This window comes from Engraulis encrasicolus, chromosome 2 (genome assembly GCF_034702125.1).
Source record: "Engraulis encrasicolus isolate BLACKSEA-1 chromosome 2, IST_EnEncr_1.0, whole genome shotgun sequence".
Classification (NCBI taxonomy): domain Eukaryota; kingdom Metazoa; phylum Chordata; class Actinopteri; order Clupeiformes; family Engraulidae; genus Engraulis; species Engraulis encrasicolus.
In genome coordinates this window covers 7078797-7094003 of record NC_085858.1, presented here as the reverse complement: position 1 = coordinate 7094003, position 15207 = coordinate 7078797, and the positions used below count along the sequence as shown (strand labels likewise).

Below are 15207 nucleotides of genomic sequence, written 5' to 3'. Positions count from 1 at the left end.
TGTATACCCATACAAGAAAATAATTGCATACTATTATCAGCTGTGATGTTCAGCTGGTTTATTTGTCCTATGAATGTTTGAATAAATTCAAAATGCATCAAATGTGTCATTACTTTGAATTCGCAAACGCATGAAATAAACCCGCTTACAATTAGGCTATAAGGTGTAGGCGTCCAGCCTGTGGATGCTATTTATTGTGTAGAACAGTCTGTTCGAGGCTCAAGGTAACCACCGCCATCAGTATTCAAAAGACAATAGACCTACTACTACTCACCCATCCGCCCACACATCGTGAGTGTTCCGAGGAGTCGTGCCTCATTTATGGGCATTTCAAAAACGGCGTCGATAGCCTACGTCACACATCCATAAATAGAGCAAGCTATGGGACGTTAGGTCTTTTGTTTGAAGTGAGGATAAAAATAATTCTCAGGGACAATGACCTCTGGCGTTCGCTAATGGCTTTTTATTTTATTTTGCCAATAAATACCAGTGTGTCAGTTTACCCGAAACAGACATCATACCACCCGTATCCGAGAACTCAGATTGAACTTGAACTGTTACATTAAACACCGTGTACTCTTTCTTAAAATTATGACAGCAAACATCCCTACGCCTATGGATTAAATTAATAGAATTAGGTATGGCGATTACCCTCCATACAATGCCACTTGGTAGATGTGGTTTAATTTGGAGGTACCGATTATGCAGAGTTCTACAGTAGAAGTAGGCCTACTCTTAAATGTAATAATTACATACATTACACAAAATCTAGTGGTATGGCATTACATGGTCTGAACTTTGTAATATCATACTACTACTGTTGTAATTGCATCTGTACATCTACTTCTACTTCTATTTTATACAACTCTGAGATTATGTGAATAAGGAGGGATAACGGTTTCCTGACACCGCCTGGGATGGTAAATGACCAGTGTGGTCCCCCATCCTCCTCTGTGACTGAGGTATCCTAAGTATAGTACCATCCTCACATGTGGTCCTTTTGGGGTGCCCCTGATCTACAGTTAGGTAAAAATTGGGTTTCATTGTGTGCTGCTACAGTGACAAAAATGGGGACTTCTAAAATGAAGTCTGTTCATTCTGCCGTAAATGACAGAGGTGTGTAAAAAAATAAACTTGCTATTGGCCCTTTGCTATAAGCAAAATATACATTCAATTCAGACTGCAGAGTTTGTGTTTATCACCTCCATTCCCACTACACTGACAAACAGAGACAAACCTCTAGGTTGTGAATAAAGAAAATAAAAGATGTCAAATAAAAGGTGTCAAAAGTAAAAGTAAATTCATGGTGTAGGCACATGGTATTATATGGTAGCTACACCATTTACTCCATTGTACCTAAAGACGTACCGGTAGATAGAATGCATTGTTAGTATTGAAAAACACTAAAAGTCTTACAAGAATCCACCACAAACTGTCAACCATCCAACCAGCGCAGTGTCAGCTGATAGTGAGAAAAGTACACAGGTCTACTTTTCACTCAAATAAGTTAGCCGTGTTGGGAAGAAACTGTATTTCTTTTTTGTACTTTTACTTTCTCTTAGGACACATCTGAAGGTAAATAACAGCCTTCTGAGAATGTACACAAAAATATACAGTATAATAAACACAACACGTGAGGCCGCCCACCCTGCTCCCACCATAAATCACATTCACACATAAACTCATTCAACAACACAATCCAAAGAAAAAGCATCATATTCAGCTCGCAGGGGTCTCCTGGCTGGCTGACCTGCAGAGTCAAGTGGCCATGTAATGTTTTTGCAGCACAGGCTTTGTGAATGTGCTGCAGCTGCGGAGGAGCACGCACAGAGAGTGTGGGAGACATTCAGAGAAGCCAAACTCACACAATCCACAGAAACATGTGCATGGGCCTCACGTGAGCGCGTGAGGGCTGAAGCTTCAGTATGTTTGCAGGGGTCTCAGCAACGCCGCTTCACACTGGCCTCTTCTTCACGGCAGCGCACGGTAGACGGAGCGTGGGTGGACAACGTGATCTCACTCAGGTACAAGAGTAGTAAATAATGGCCATTACAGCACCCTCCTCCCCAACCCGACTCCTCTCTCCTCCCCATAATGCGCACATGAAAAGGCTTGAAGGTCACCCAAACAGGACTGATTCAACTCCCTAATTATGACAAACACAAACCTATGCATCTCCACAGAGTATACACATTATCATTATCCAGGGTCATTTTCACATGTACAGTATTTAATTAAAATACATGCATGTCTTTTGTGAGAGAGGAGACAAAGTGAAACATAAAGCACCATATTTACGAAATGATGATTATGACCCACATTACATTTTATTTAGCTGACGCTTTTATTTAGAGCGACTTACATTTGACTATTTTTCAGGGCATTGGTTAGAGTCCCTGGAGCAATGTGGGGTTAGGTGCCTTGCTCAAGGGCACTTCAGCCATGGATGCAGGTGTAGGGAGAGGTCAGGTGGGATTCAAACCTACAAACCTCAGATTGAAAAACCAACTCCCTAACCGTTAGGCCACGGCTGCCCACAATGCTGGCCCACAATGCTTTTTTGTGACCTACAAGTTTGGTGCCCCCCAATATTTTCTCATCTCAAAAATCTAAAAAGATCTCAATATTTGCAAGTATCTGTTCCAGACATTGCCCGAACACTGCACTTCCCTCACCATCATGCCAAGTTGTCCGTGGTAGTCACGCTTTGTTTCAGCAGTGCTGTGTGCTGACACACATTACTCACACATGGCGGCTGTTATCACTGGTGGTGACACTGACACTCATGGACAATTCGTTCTGTCCAAGTGAAGGGCTTCTGTCACCGTAGTGAGCTGTGATGGCAAAGATCTGTGGACGCTGCTCTTCCTCATGCTGGGCCCAGCTGCATCCCAAATGAGAGAGAGAGAGAGAGAGAGAGAGAGAACGTTTTTCCAGGCCCTGTGGCAGCCATGAGTGGCGGCGTGCTCCACAACCTGACATGGCCGACAACGCTGAGACAGATGGTACAAGGAGGACTCGAGTCCTCTTTCCCAGATACGCAGACTAAACCCAAATGTCAAGTAATATTTCTTCCAGGAAAAATAAACAACTTTCTGGAGATCTACAAGAGGGAAGAACTCACTCTGAAGTTTTCCTTTGAATTTCGAATGTTTTTGTGACCTCTCTCTGTAGTGTGTGATCGTGGCAGAGGGCCAGGGCTGGGTCCTTGTGATGCTTAAGCACTACTACCTCGTCTGACGTCATTCTCTATGCCGTGCTTGTGCTGGGAGGCACGTCTTGTTCTGTTGCTGTGTCTTACGAAGCACATGGGTCTCTAGCTGCACTAACAGAGTAGGGAGCATGCTGTCCATCAAGGCCAAACCCTCCCAGGAGCACCGCAACCCCCTGGTGGACAAAAGGCAAAGAAATAAAGAAGAGCACAGGAAGTTATATGAAGTTACATGAAACAATGACATATTGGAAAACAGTTACAGTACCATGAAAACAGGGGCAAATATAAAATGTTACAAAGGACGTTTTATTGTGACATGTTGCATAGAGATCCCTTTGGTCATACTAGTAAATATTGGTTTATTACTTTCCCAGCTTTAGGTGATTGCACTTGTTATTCAGATATACGTCAGTTCAAGGTAATATTCAGATAAATGCAGTATTCACCTGTCATCAAGGAGCAGAAGGCCTCTCTGCTGCAGGTCCTGTACATCTCCAGATGGACCGAAACAAGCATGAAGATCATCACCAGGGCTGAACACTTCCCAGTGCTGAAATGCATTAGAAAAGAAACAACGGCAAATATTTATGACATGTTAAGTCATTTTAATTGCACTGCATGTTTAAAAGACAACACAGATGACTGTCAAGGCGCTTTACAAGTATAACAGAATAGAGAAATACTGTATATAAAACACAAATGAAAAGTAATGAAACCGTCCTATTTTCATGGCCGTCATTAAAGGTCAAGTGAATTTACGACTACACAGAAGTACCTTACATAAAACCTGATGTCCTCTCTCCCTGAAGCTGAGAACTGTATTCACACCAACAAATGAGATGACCACATAAGAAGATATTGCATGTATATGCGTAGCCACACCAGGTTGGTTGTCAAATGATGTCCAGTTCCACCCCAGTGTGTTTTGTTGATGTGGCTTTTGACTGAAGCCAACGTACCTGATGTGTGATGCCACTGACCATCCGCAGTCCCATAACCAACACCTCCTCGAGCCTGAAGACAGAAAACGTGAACCCGTGATGACACACAACTACAGACATGTACTGTATACAGATGAGTATGAACGTACGCACACGCACATGCACATGCACACACACACACGCACACTTATTATAATTCATTTAATGACTCTTTTTGTGCCATTTGTGGACTTTGTATGTGCTCTCCTAATTCAGAGCCATTCACAGTGAAGTCAGGATAAGCTTTTCTTTAAAGGTCAAGGATCTGTTTGTTTTCTTCTAACAGAGGTTGGCATTGACGGGACAAAAATAAGGCTGTGTAATTTCATGTTAAATATTACAAAACCTATTACTACTCCTTCTAATTGTGCAGATGAAGGTTTGTTAATATCAAACACACATCGAATCACCAAACAGCTTGGCACCGTGTCACACCCCGACATCTGAGTGTTGTGTGGCGATGGCACCAACCAAAAAGGCAGACTGACCACCAGGCCACTCAGTGTTGCCAAGGCGCCCACTCACTCGCACACTCACAGCTCTAGGTGACTCAGAGGAAGGCGGCGCCGGGTGGCGTGACCAAACTTCTGGACCTCTCGAATCCACACGTCCGGCTCCAGGGTCTGGGTGCGCGCCTCCCTGCGGTCCAGTCCTGCCGCGAGGGGCACGAATCGGCCGTGAGCCCCTGGGGCCAGACAGATGGACGGCAGTGACGACATTGCAAGAGGTTGGTACAATACCAAAAAGACAATTATCTGTGGTGTGGAAACTGTAGTGCTTTAGTATACAGAGTGTATAGTATACAGAATGCTAAATAAAGTCATAATAATCATAATATTGACATTACATAACATAGACATTACATTTATGATTGTACTTCTGCTGTGTGCGTGCGTGCGTGCGTGTGTGTGCGTGCGTGCGTGCGTGTGTGTGTGTGTCAGAGAGAGAATGCAAATTCATGTCAGTATTAGTTTTTACTGCACATTGTGTCTGTGTGTGTCTGTGTGTGTGTGTGTGTGTGTGTGTGTGTGTGTGTGTGTGTGTGTGTGTGTGTGTGTGTGTGAGAGTGATTTTTGTCAATGTCTTATCTAAATGCTGGTTTAACTGCACATTGTAAACTTGTCAAGCTCAATTTCAATCTTCTGTGGTAACCCTTGTTACATAGATTTTTGCATAGAAGTGCACTTTGACTTTGACTTTGAATATTGTGATACAAGGAATGCAACAGTACAGTCCATATCAGGTCTGGATAAAATGCAGTTGATTCATGTGCATCTTACCCGGCCCAACACCAATGTACTGCTGAGCTCTCCAGTAGCCCAGGTTATGTTCACTCATCGCACCCTACAAAAGGAAAAAAGAAAGGAATAACATTAAGCAGGTATATTACATAGTACATTAAAGTCCTTGGGTGCATTCCAATATGCACACTCCCGTCCTCCACTTGTGCTTGTGGCCTCGCCCCGCTTCCTGGCCCAGCCTCCGTAGAGAAAACAATCAAGCTTCCCAGCTGGCAGCTTAGCCACCACAACTTTTGGGGGACTGTTTTTCATTCACCATCCCATTTGCAAATGAGAAAATGACATTAGAATTGTGCATTTTGCAAGATATTGAATTAATTTTCTGTCGTCAGTGACATCATCATGAGGTCACAAGCAGGCAAGTGAGCAAGGAAGGACGGAAGTCTGCATATTGGAATCCACCCCTTGTGCACAACCCTTCAGTTGTCCAGGTGCTGGTGTAAGGTAGGAAAACTTGATCAATATGAAAAACATTCATTAAACAAGGAACACAGAGTAAATAATACTGTTGTTTTTTCTCTTTATTTTTTTTTGAGCGAACAACACGTTTCGCCCAGTGCATCTTCAGGTTGGCTCTTTTCTATTTGATATTGTTTTGAACATGTAAACTTACTCTTCTGACGAAGTTGGACACCTCATACTGGCGGTACCCTCTGGTCTCCAAGATCTCCCGAGCGGTCTTGTACATGGCAGCAGTGACGTCTTCAGCCGGGACGGTCAGCTCCCCCCGCTCCACCTGCTTAAAGAGCTGCGTGCCTCTCTCCAGGGTCAGCTGGTAGAGCGACACGTGGTCGTCACACACGCGCAGCAGCTCCTGCAGCTCTCTCTCCCAGGATGCAACGCTCTGGCCCGGCCGGCCGAACATGACGTCCACCGACACGCGTCCGGGACAAAGCCTCCGGGCCTCAGAGATGGTGCGCAAAGCATGCTGGGGGCTGTGGTCTCTTCCCAAAACCTTCAGGTCCTCCTCTTTGAGAGACTTTGTGAAAAGGAGAAGGAAATAATGACACACTGATTGTGGTTGTTTTTAACAAGATCAACAGACCTAGGTCGCAGCCCGGCCGCTCCCCATTAATTTCCTGTCTCTCTACAACTGTCCTGTCATAATAAAGTCATAAAAAGCCCCCCAAAATGACCTAAACAAACCTAGGTCACATGCAAACAAATCAGTTTCCGATGGACCAAAAGTCTGACCATCATGGCGGTGCTGCATGAGAATATGTTAACTGGCATACAGTATCTTTCAGGTTACTGGAATCGCACATGTATCGCAGCCTATCCTCGTCGAAAATGCCCTCTGTACATAAGAACTCTCCATAGTGTGATGCAAATCATATACAGGCCTCACATGGCTATAACACAGCTGAGAATAAGCACTATATGTAATACAGTATATACACAACCTGTTTTGGGGGGGGGGGGGGTTGCTGGAATTGTGTAAGCGAAAGAGGATGGATTCATCTTACTCAAAATGAATTAAAGACCTCTGAGGGCCCACACTGAAGGCTATCAGCACGACCAGATCTCCCCAAAAATGGACAAAAGTAAGCCTTGAATGCAGCCAGGGCTCCTTTGATGGTCTACCTAAAAGGACCACCCTAATGGACTCTCAGCACATAATCTCATCCCATCTCCAGGTGCTCCTCCTTAGGCCTGAAATGGGAGATGGCGTTTCCATTCATATTTGGAGGCTGGTGTGTCTCATGTATCTCTCTCTCTCTCTCTCTTTCTCTCTCTCTCTCTATCTGTTTGTTTATAGCCCCTCATCCTCATGCGATGATGCTCAACCCTTTGTTCCAATGCAGGCATAATGTCTGTTGCTGCTCAGCATCAGCAGAACAACAGAATAATTGCTCATCACCACCACACACTAAAAGCATGAATGGATGAGTGGGGTGGGAAGAGGACAATTTAGACGTGAGGAGATTGAGTAAAAGCTGGAAATCGTCATCTTTGTCCATTTTGTCCGCTTATGTAAATCAATCGTTTTGCCAAAAGATAGTAATGGATTTTATACTGTAATATTGTATGTATAGAAAGTAAAATAAAATGACTCGGTCTGATGAAGAGTGAATGGCTTGAAAATGCCCACTGGTAGATAGAAATGCAAAACAGAAAAGAGTGCACTGACACACTTCATTTTTTATATATATTAATTATATTTGGCCTGCACCTCCTTTTTGGATAAATGCCCCACTACCTATTCACACCATTATTGGACTTGCAAAATCTCTCTGATCTCTCTCCTTCAACCATGAAGTTTAAGATTGCATTAGTTGGATTTCATCGTATTTTAAAAAGTGGAGCAGATTCAAGGACTAGTTGAGTCACGATGTCAGTTCTATTCACATTATGTTCGTATATGTACATAAAGTAGGTCATGAAAATGAAATCTTTGTAACAGGGTGCAGAAGTGGTTTGAAAAGTACAAATTCAATAAGAGCAATAAATGAAAGACTGTCCCTGAGATTTTTCCAGGTCTTCAGACATCTCTCAAATAGAAAAAAACAATCTTGAATACGTTCAGTGGCTTTTGATCCAAAAGAAGTTTTCAAATCAATCAATTTATGTCGTGCAATTTCAACAACCACAGTCTCATTATTACAAATTAGGCGACACTGATCTGATCCCCCTCAGGCAAGTTGTTACAGAGCTGGTGTGTGTCAGTATGTGACCATTTGTACATCAGACTGATCATTTTCAAGGACCTCAAAAGCACCCTCAAAGCCAGAATCATTTCAAATGTACGCCCAGTTTATACTGCGGGCCATTGGCCCAGGAACTTAAAGTGGAAATGAAGCACTGACAACTATTATCATTTTTTGGCGGCTTATTTATTTTCATAAACGAATGGATGTTCATTGAACTGCACTTTTAAGTAGTTTTGCTGAAAAATGACATGTTATTACCGAGTTTCGCCACAAGGGCGCAGCCATGTTCGCCGCCTACGTAACGCGAATGGTAGAACTTGGTGGCTAATGTAGCCTTCCATTCACTTAACGTTAGCGTGTGCTAACTACAGCGCTAACTGACTCTAATCGTGGCAGTAAAATTGAAGAAGGACGAGGGGTTCATTTTACATTGTCCCTGGGTTTTCTATGTTATATACCTACTATCAGATGAAAGAGAAATGTCAAGTGTCATTATCACTTTGTGTCAAAAAGCCTTTGCTACGAGCATGGTGGGATAGCTGCAGCCATCCACCCATTGCATCCACCATAGGACAGGAGTCAGGACTGGGGCTGCTCGATCTCATAGGTACCGTCACCAATAACGTCTTTTTCCTGCACGCTAATCTGAAAGCCCATGTCTTTAAGTTGGCTATGTGGTTCAATTCAGTAATAGAAAATAACTTGCAAAATTGGCGGAAGTTTGGAAAGCTTTGTGAAGGGAAGGGACGCAGCCTGTGTGTGTGGCTATCCCATCCCCTCTCTCGTCTCGCTCTCGGAGTTGGAGGAGCTTTGGGGATTTGAAGTTGATGCCACGGGAAATGACACGTTAAACTATCATGGCCTACATTAAGTAGCCCCTGTACCAGTTTAAACCACCTGGGCTAGGCCAGAACTGGGCCAAACCAAGAACTGTTGTCCAGGTAACAGGTCCTCCTCAACTGCCAGGGCCACCAGTTAGCCCTGGTGCTTACAGGTCATTTTTGAATGGGTTACCACGGCTACCATTCCATTTAGAATTTTCAGTTGGCCTGCAGTATAAACGCACCAGGAACTCTAGCCCTGGGCTTAAGTTCCCGGGCTTCAGTTCCTGGGCCTAAGTTCCTGGGCCAATGGCCCGCAGTATAAACTGGGCTAATGTGTCCACTAGCTCTCCCCATGACTGCTTGCTGGACAGTAAGCACACACTTGGAAAGGTAGCTGACCAAGGTTCTGGATTATTTAAACTGAAATTTTACAGGACGATGTCCACTTCCATCACTTTTGTGTATACGGAGCTTGTAAAGCGTGACCACTAGTGACGGTGTAAGGAGGGGAGATTGGGGAATTCAGGCGGAGGAGCAGAAAGGATTAAATAGCTGAGAAGGCCGTAAAATGTGTCATATGCAATTTATTCACCTGGACTCCTATAGACATTCGATTGACTCCAGCGTGTACGAAGTCTTTGAGCTTGGACATGCCAGTAGGTGTTGGGTTGACCTCCAGCGTGACCTCTGCACCCTCTGACAGATGGGCATGCTGGGAGACAGTCTCCAGGACAGCTGCAATAGTGGCAGGCTGTGCCAAGCTAGGGGTTCCCCCTCCGAAAAATACAGATGTTACACTGAAAACAAAAACATCAACAGAAAAATCAGATTTTAAAAAAGGTTAACTTATCACGCTTATTTAGTGATAGAAAAGAAAAGCCAATTCTCAGTAATGTTATCATCTCATAAGTGTGTTCAGTACCACAGAACACAGCACATAACACAGTAGCGGTGGGTGGAAATTTTGATTGGGGAAGCACAATACAGAATAGCGCAGGTGACGTCAGCATAATAAGAGGTATCGATAGGCATGGATTTCAGTTCTTGCCTAGCTCTATTTAATAGGCCATGATGAGGTTTGCAGCAAGTGAAACGTGTAAGTAAAAGGGACACAAGCTTGCTCCACAAAAAAAATCCCAAACTGGTTTGAGATGTGCACGATGCAACTGGTTTGAGATGTGCACGATGCAAGAGGTCATAGAGAAGGGACAGGTTGCATAGTCTAAAACCTCGGATATGCGCTCAGATATCGGCTATCAACCATTCCAGTGCAAGTCCATCACCACAAAACCGGAGACCTTTTGTAGCAAGCGTCACAAACTAGTAAGAGTTTCCCGTAGGCCTAGTCCAGATCCCCATCAGCCCAGCCCTCTGCACGAAAGAAGAGAATAATACAACAACAAATGCGCTGTCTTTCTCGACCCTGCTTGTTGTCACACGCGCCCTGTGATGACAGCCAGGAAATATTGTGTAATACTGAGGAAACCATCAAAGCATTGAGTGGGCCTCGGCTGCTAGCGCCAGTCCATCTGCCACGAATGACTTTATCCCGCAATGACCACAACAACAGCCAATAAGACGTCCTTGATTACAGCACACCTCTCTCACCTCTCTGTTCTACAAACAACAGTGGGCTACGCTGCGCACAACAAAAGCACCATCGGTAACTTTACGACAACATAATTTGCCATCACCGCACTGAACATTGAGGCACTCGGCGGTGCTATAACAAGTAGTAAGCTAAACATGACTTACCCACCAGTTGCCTCTCGAGAGCACTCTCCGAATTAGGTCCATCAAATCATCAAATCGCCTATCCAATTCCTTTGCAAATCATAGATTGTATGGTCCAAATACTGTCCCTGTAGGAATCCCAACACCGATCTCAAGACATGTTCTCTTTTGCTCTCCATGGTGTCAATATAAAATTCTGTACAGTCCGTGAATGAGACTGAAGAACAGCGCGGGTAAAGTGTCATCTCTCTTACAAAATACTTATTTGATATTGGTGGTCAACATCTCTAGGGCGGGTTTATTAGAGCCAACTTCCAATCACTACGAGAAAGCCAGGAGAAGCACATCCGTCTAAAATTTACCCAGGAAGTTTTTTCCATACAACGCACAGCATTACAGACGCACTCTGATTGGCCAATGCTCCTCAATGTTTCATCAATCGGCGGCAAGAGCTCAGGTGAAGCAACATGCTGTTGCTGTATGCATGCTTCCCCTCATACACGTCAGTTGCCGAACTAAAAGACTGCTCGTCACCATGGTTACTCCTCAAACAAAATCGTGCACTCGTGGGGGAATGTGGTAGAAATCATAGCCTAGATGTTAAAATAACTGCAATTTTAACCCGCAACCGGTTGAAATTAAATGTAGCATTCATGAAAATACAGTATATAGAATTTTGACAATATTGATCAGTATATGGTTCGTTTTTGAGCTGAGTTCCAGTAGGCTGTGCTTCCCCTAGCTTCCAATAGGAGTCGCCACTGAACGTGGAAGCTCAGCTCACATACCGAGACACCTGACTGAGGTGCAACAAAGTTGCGGTCTCCTTCTGCAAACATTCTGTCATGGCAGCGTGGTTGTCAGCGCGTGGAATGTACTTGTTGAAGTTACAGTACGAGCATCTTCTCAGACAGTAAGGCCACTGGGGATATAGAGATTGTGGAAAACCATAAGGTAAACTACACGTATGCACTAATTGTGTTTGAGGGTAATAAAGGACTTACGTGAACATATAGCGCAGCTTCATTACACTGAGATGAAACCAAAACACTTGAGTCTCGTGCGGAGGAGGAGAGGACACGGGTTGACCCTAACAATTTCGGCGAAACGAACAAGGTCCGTTTCGCAAAGGACATACACAAATGCGTGGACCCTTTCATCCTTTCATATACAGTGGTCCATCTGTGTCATGTTTAAATTTCAGTGCATTTCATTCTTCAGTGCATTTCATTGAATTTCTTTCAAGGAAAGAACACGCATTGCGCTATCCATTATGTCCACACGGCGGAATTTGAGTGGAGGACATATACGTCACAGGAAAGGAGAATGTTAAAAATGCAACAGAAACCACTAGATGGCGATATAGATCCCTGTGCCCTGCCTGGAGTTTGGTGACAAGTTGACAAGTTTCAAGTGACAAGCAGAGACTATGGTGACAAGTGACAGAATAGTAGGGACATACTTTCCATTTAAAACAAATAGCATACCATGCCGCTGCCAGAGGCAAGTCAATACACAACACTACTTTATTTTATCATGCAGCTGCTTTCTATCTTATTGGCGTTCTATTTTCACACTAACATTGCATTGTCACTTTAGAAACATAAAGTAGCCTATAAATTCAGCTTTCTATCCACCTGTGAATATTGCGTGAGCTTGCATGGATAGGACTGTTAGGGTCACATTACACTGTGTTCTTAGAATTCAATTGCCCTGTGGTTGCTCTCGGGCCTTTTCCCAATCCATATTGACATAATCATTACAACACAATCATCTGTAGAGGGCTGGTTGCACACAATGTGCAACATAACATCCACTAACCGCTCTTTGATATGTTCTACTGAAGTGGACCAGACAGACAGAACTTTCAAAGTGAGAGAGTTGACTGCAAAACCAAGGGGTCCTTTGGCAAGCTATCTATCTCTATACAAGTTGGATTTTAGCTGACATCCAATAGAGGAGTTTGGACAGAAATGCCCAGGAGAGATAGTAAGTTTTCTTTGGCTTTTACCATGCTTTTTCTAATATTGGTTACACACGGTACAACAACTTCTCTGATTATTCTAGGGACATTTGAAGAAATACTGTCAAATAACACTAGATGGTGTTTGTTAACATTTAGGTTGAATCACATGAAGAGCAGATACAAAATTGTATTTTCAAAATATGTACATTTGATATTTAAGTAATAACAATACCAATCTTAAAAGGCTATTTTTTGTATTCTCAAGTACAAGTTTTAGTACAAGTGCAACATTAGGACTGACCAGAAGGATGTAATGCAATTTGCCCTCCCCCCCACAGATCGTAGTGATGCAGAGCTGAGGGTCGTGGTGATCGGCAGCAGTGGCCACTCGCAGTTCTCCCTCACCAACTTCATCCTGTGCAGGGAGGAGTTCGCCAGGGAGGTCAGCAGCAGCGCCGCAAGCTGCAAGAACCTGGGCCAGCTGGCAGGCCAGAGGTTGGCGCTGGTCAACGGGCCCAACCTCTACGAGGAAGACCTGTCCAAGGCCAAGATGAAGGAGGAGCTGTGGCGGGTAAAGTGCCTCTCGGCCCCAGGGCCCCACGCCTTCCTCCTGGCTTTCGACTTGGACAGGATCAGCCCCAACGACGTCAAGACCCCCAAGCTGGTGGCCCAGCACTTTGGCCAGAAGTCCCTGGACTACTGTATGGTCCTGTTGGCCTACGAGGGCAACGAGGACATCACCCGGCTGCACGAGAGGGTGATGCGCATCGACCTGCACATGGCTGAGCTGCTGGAGCACTGCGGCTTCCGCTACCACATCGTCTACACCAAGAGGCAGCTCGCTAGCCATGAGCGCCGAGGGCAGGAGCGAGAGCTGCTGCGTAAGGTGGAGAGGATGCTATCCATGCAGGGGGGGCACCACTACACCAGCCAGGACTACCAGCGGGCCGAGGAGAGCGTGCGCAAGGAGGAGAGGCGGCTGCAGAAGAAGAGGCAGCCGGAGACGGAGCGGGCCTGGGCCGAGTTCCAGACACAGTACAAGGGCGAAGAGCTGCGCTGGAAGATGGACAGCTACAACGCCAGCGTCAGGGCTGAGCTCCGGGTCAAGGCAGAGATGGACAACGGCTTGCTGAGGAAGACGCTGGCCTGGGGGGTCGGGGTGGGGGTCCTGCTAGGGGCCGTCATGGGGATGGTGATTGGGTCGGTGGAGGGTCCGGGGGGGCTGGCCGTCGGTGGGACGATGGGGGCCGCGATGGGAGGGGCCACAGGTGGAGCTGTGCAGGTGGCCATTAAACACCTGGAGGAAAGAGTGGGGCCACGCCCGGGCAACTTTGACCCTGTGTTCATCAATCGCTTCTTCCGTGCTCCACGATTCTCAATTCGACGTTAGGCCAGTCTGTCTCCAAAACAATCTGTTCTGGACAAACTTGACTGAAAGCTTATCAAAGCATACCACAGCAAAGCCAAAACCTTGTGACTAGTCCCTTTTGTGGCTAGTCCCTTTTGTGCCCTTTTCATTAATATGAATAGACTTTTGCATTTTTTACCTCTTCATGATGTCTCTCCATATTGACAGAAATAACAAAGTAGGACAAAAAAGTATGTCTATCCTGCACATCATTAGTAGCTTGTAGTTGTCTCTATCTGGAAATCTCAGTTCTTGTTTTTTTGTTTTTGTTTTGTTGTTGCTTAAGTGCACTTCTTATTCTGTTTGTGTTGTGCCATTTGAAATACATGCACACATGACGATTTCCCCTTTGATATATTGGCTTTTAACATTTAGAAATGCCAATGCTATCAGGTCAAGGCACACTGAAGCATACAGATACTGAGGAAAAGTGAAAGTGAAAAAAAGACATTTTAATCTGTATGCAGAGTGTGCCTTGGCTGAAACCGATACGGAGAATACTTCGAAACAAATGAAATGCTATGAATAACAATTTGCCTTTCTGTTTCTATGTTAGACTACAGTACCTTTCATAAATATACAGAACATTAATTGCCACTGGCAATTCACAAATTGGATGGCAAACAGCCCAGTTACGCAATACACTAGTTTTCATGTTCACAAAAAGTCAATTCATTAAAGGTGACCCTGTCTGCCTGTCTGTGACTCACATATTGACTGAGTGAGCAGCACTGATTTGTTTTTGAATGAATGAATAACGGCACATTGAATTTTGCATTTAACTATTGCTGCCCTGAGCATTTCTGAAAAAAAGATTCATACCATTTCCTAGTAACATTACGAATATTCCTGTTGATTTTCAATATGTTGAATACAATAAAATATATCCATATTTATGTTTTCATTGCCACCCTTTATAGGTTGGTGTGTATGTTTGGAGGACATCCAAGTCAAAATGTAAAACAGAAAATTAAACCAATGCTGGCATTGCACATCCGTCAGGAACACAGAAGGTTGCCCACTGTACTGATTGACATTGCCTATATTGAGACCAATTGTTTGCATTATTGAACTGCGACATTACATAAATTGATTGACAAGTTCATGACCTACGGCTCTTGTGGTAGCC

General features: G+C 44.5%; 2 protein-coding genes across 2 annotated transcripts; one reads left to right on the top strand and one right to left on the bottom strand.

The window, feature by feature from the left end:
• Positions 1–3242: 3242 nt before the first annotated feature.
• rsad1 (radical S-adenosyl methionine domain containing 1) lies at positions 3243–12003 on the bottom strand. The gene is made up of 9 exons (XM_063220943.1): positions 11709–12003; positions 11493–11626; positions 9563–9767; positions 6109–6474; positions 5475–5538; positions 4732–4879; positions 4174–4228; positions 3661–3764; positions 3243–3387 (listed from the first exon to the last, which is right to left on the bottom strand). Exons 1-9 carry the CDS (start codon positions 11862–11864, stop codon positions 3243–3245), a joined length of 1377 nt encoding a protein of 458 aa, XP_063077013.1. The 5' UTR covers positions 11865–12003.
• A 551-nt stretch (positions 12004–12554) lies between these two features.
• LOC134460375 (GTPase IMAP family member 4) lies at positions 12555–14964 on the top strand. The gene is made up of 2 exons (XM_063212811.1): positions 12555–12693; positions 13009–14964. The coding sequence occupies exons 1-2, from the start codon at positions 12678–12680 to the stop codon at positions 14058–14060; spliced, it is 1068 nt and encodes a 355-aa protein (XP_063068881.1). The 5' UTR covers positions 12555–12677; the 3' UTR covers positions 14061–14964.
• Positions 14965–15207: the final 243 nt, after the last annotated feature.

Bases quoted from the DNA above. Each gene is read 5' to 3' on its own strand.
- rsad1 (XM_063220943.1), bottom strand. From the start codon at position 11,864: ATGAAAGGGTCCACGCATTTGTGTATGTCCTTTGCGAAACGGACCTTG. The intron at 11,627-11,708 runs GTAAGTCCTTTA...CTATATCCCCAG, and splicing joins AAGCTGCGCTATATGTTCAC to TGGCCTTACTGTCTGAGAAG. The intron at 3,765-4,173 runs GTACGTTGGCTT...AATGCATTTCAG, and splicing joins TCAGTGGCATCACACATCAG to CACTGGGAAGTGTTCAGCCC.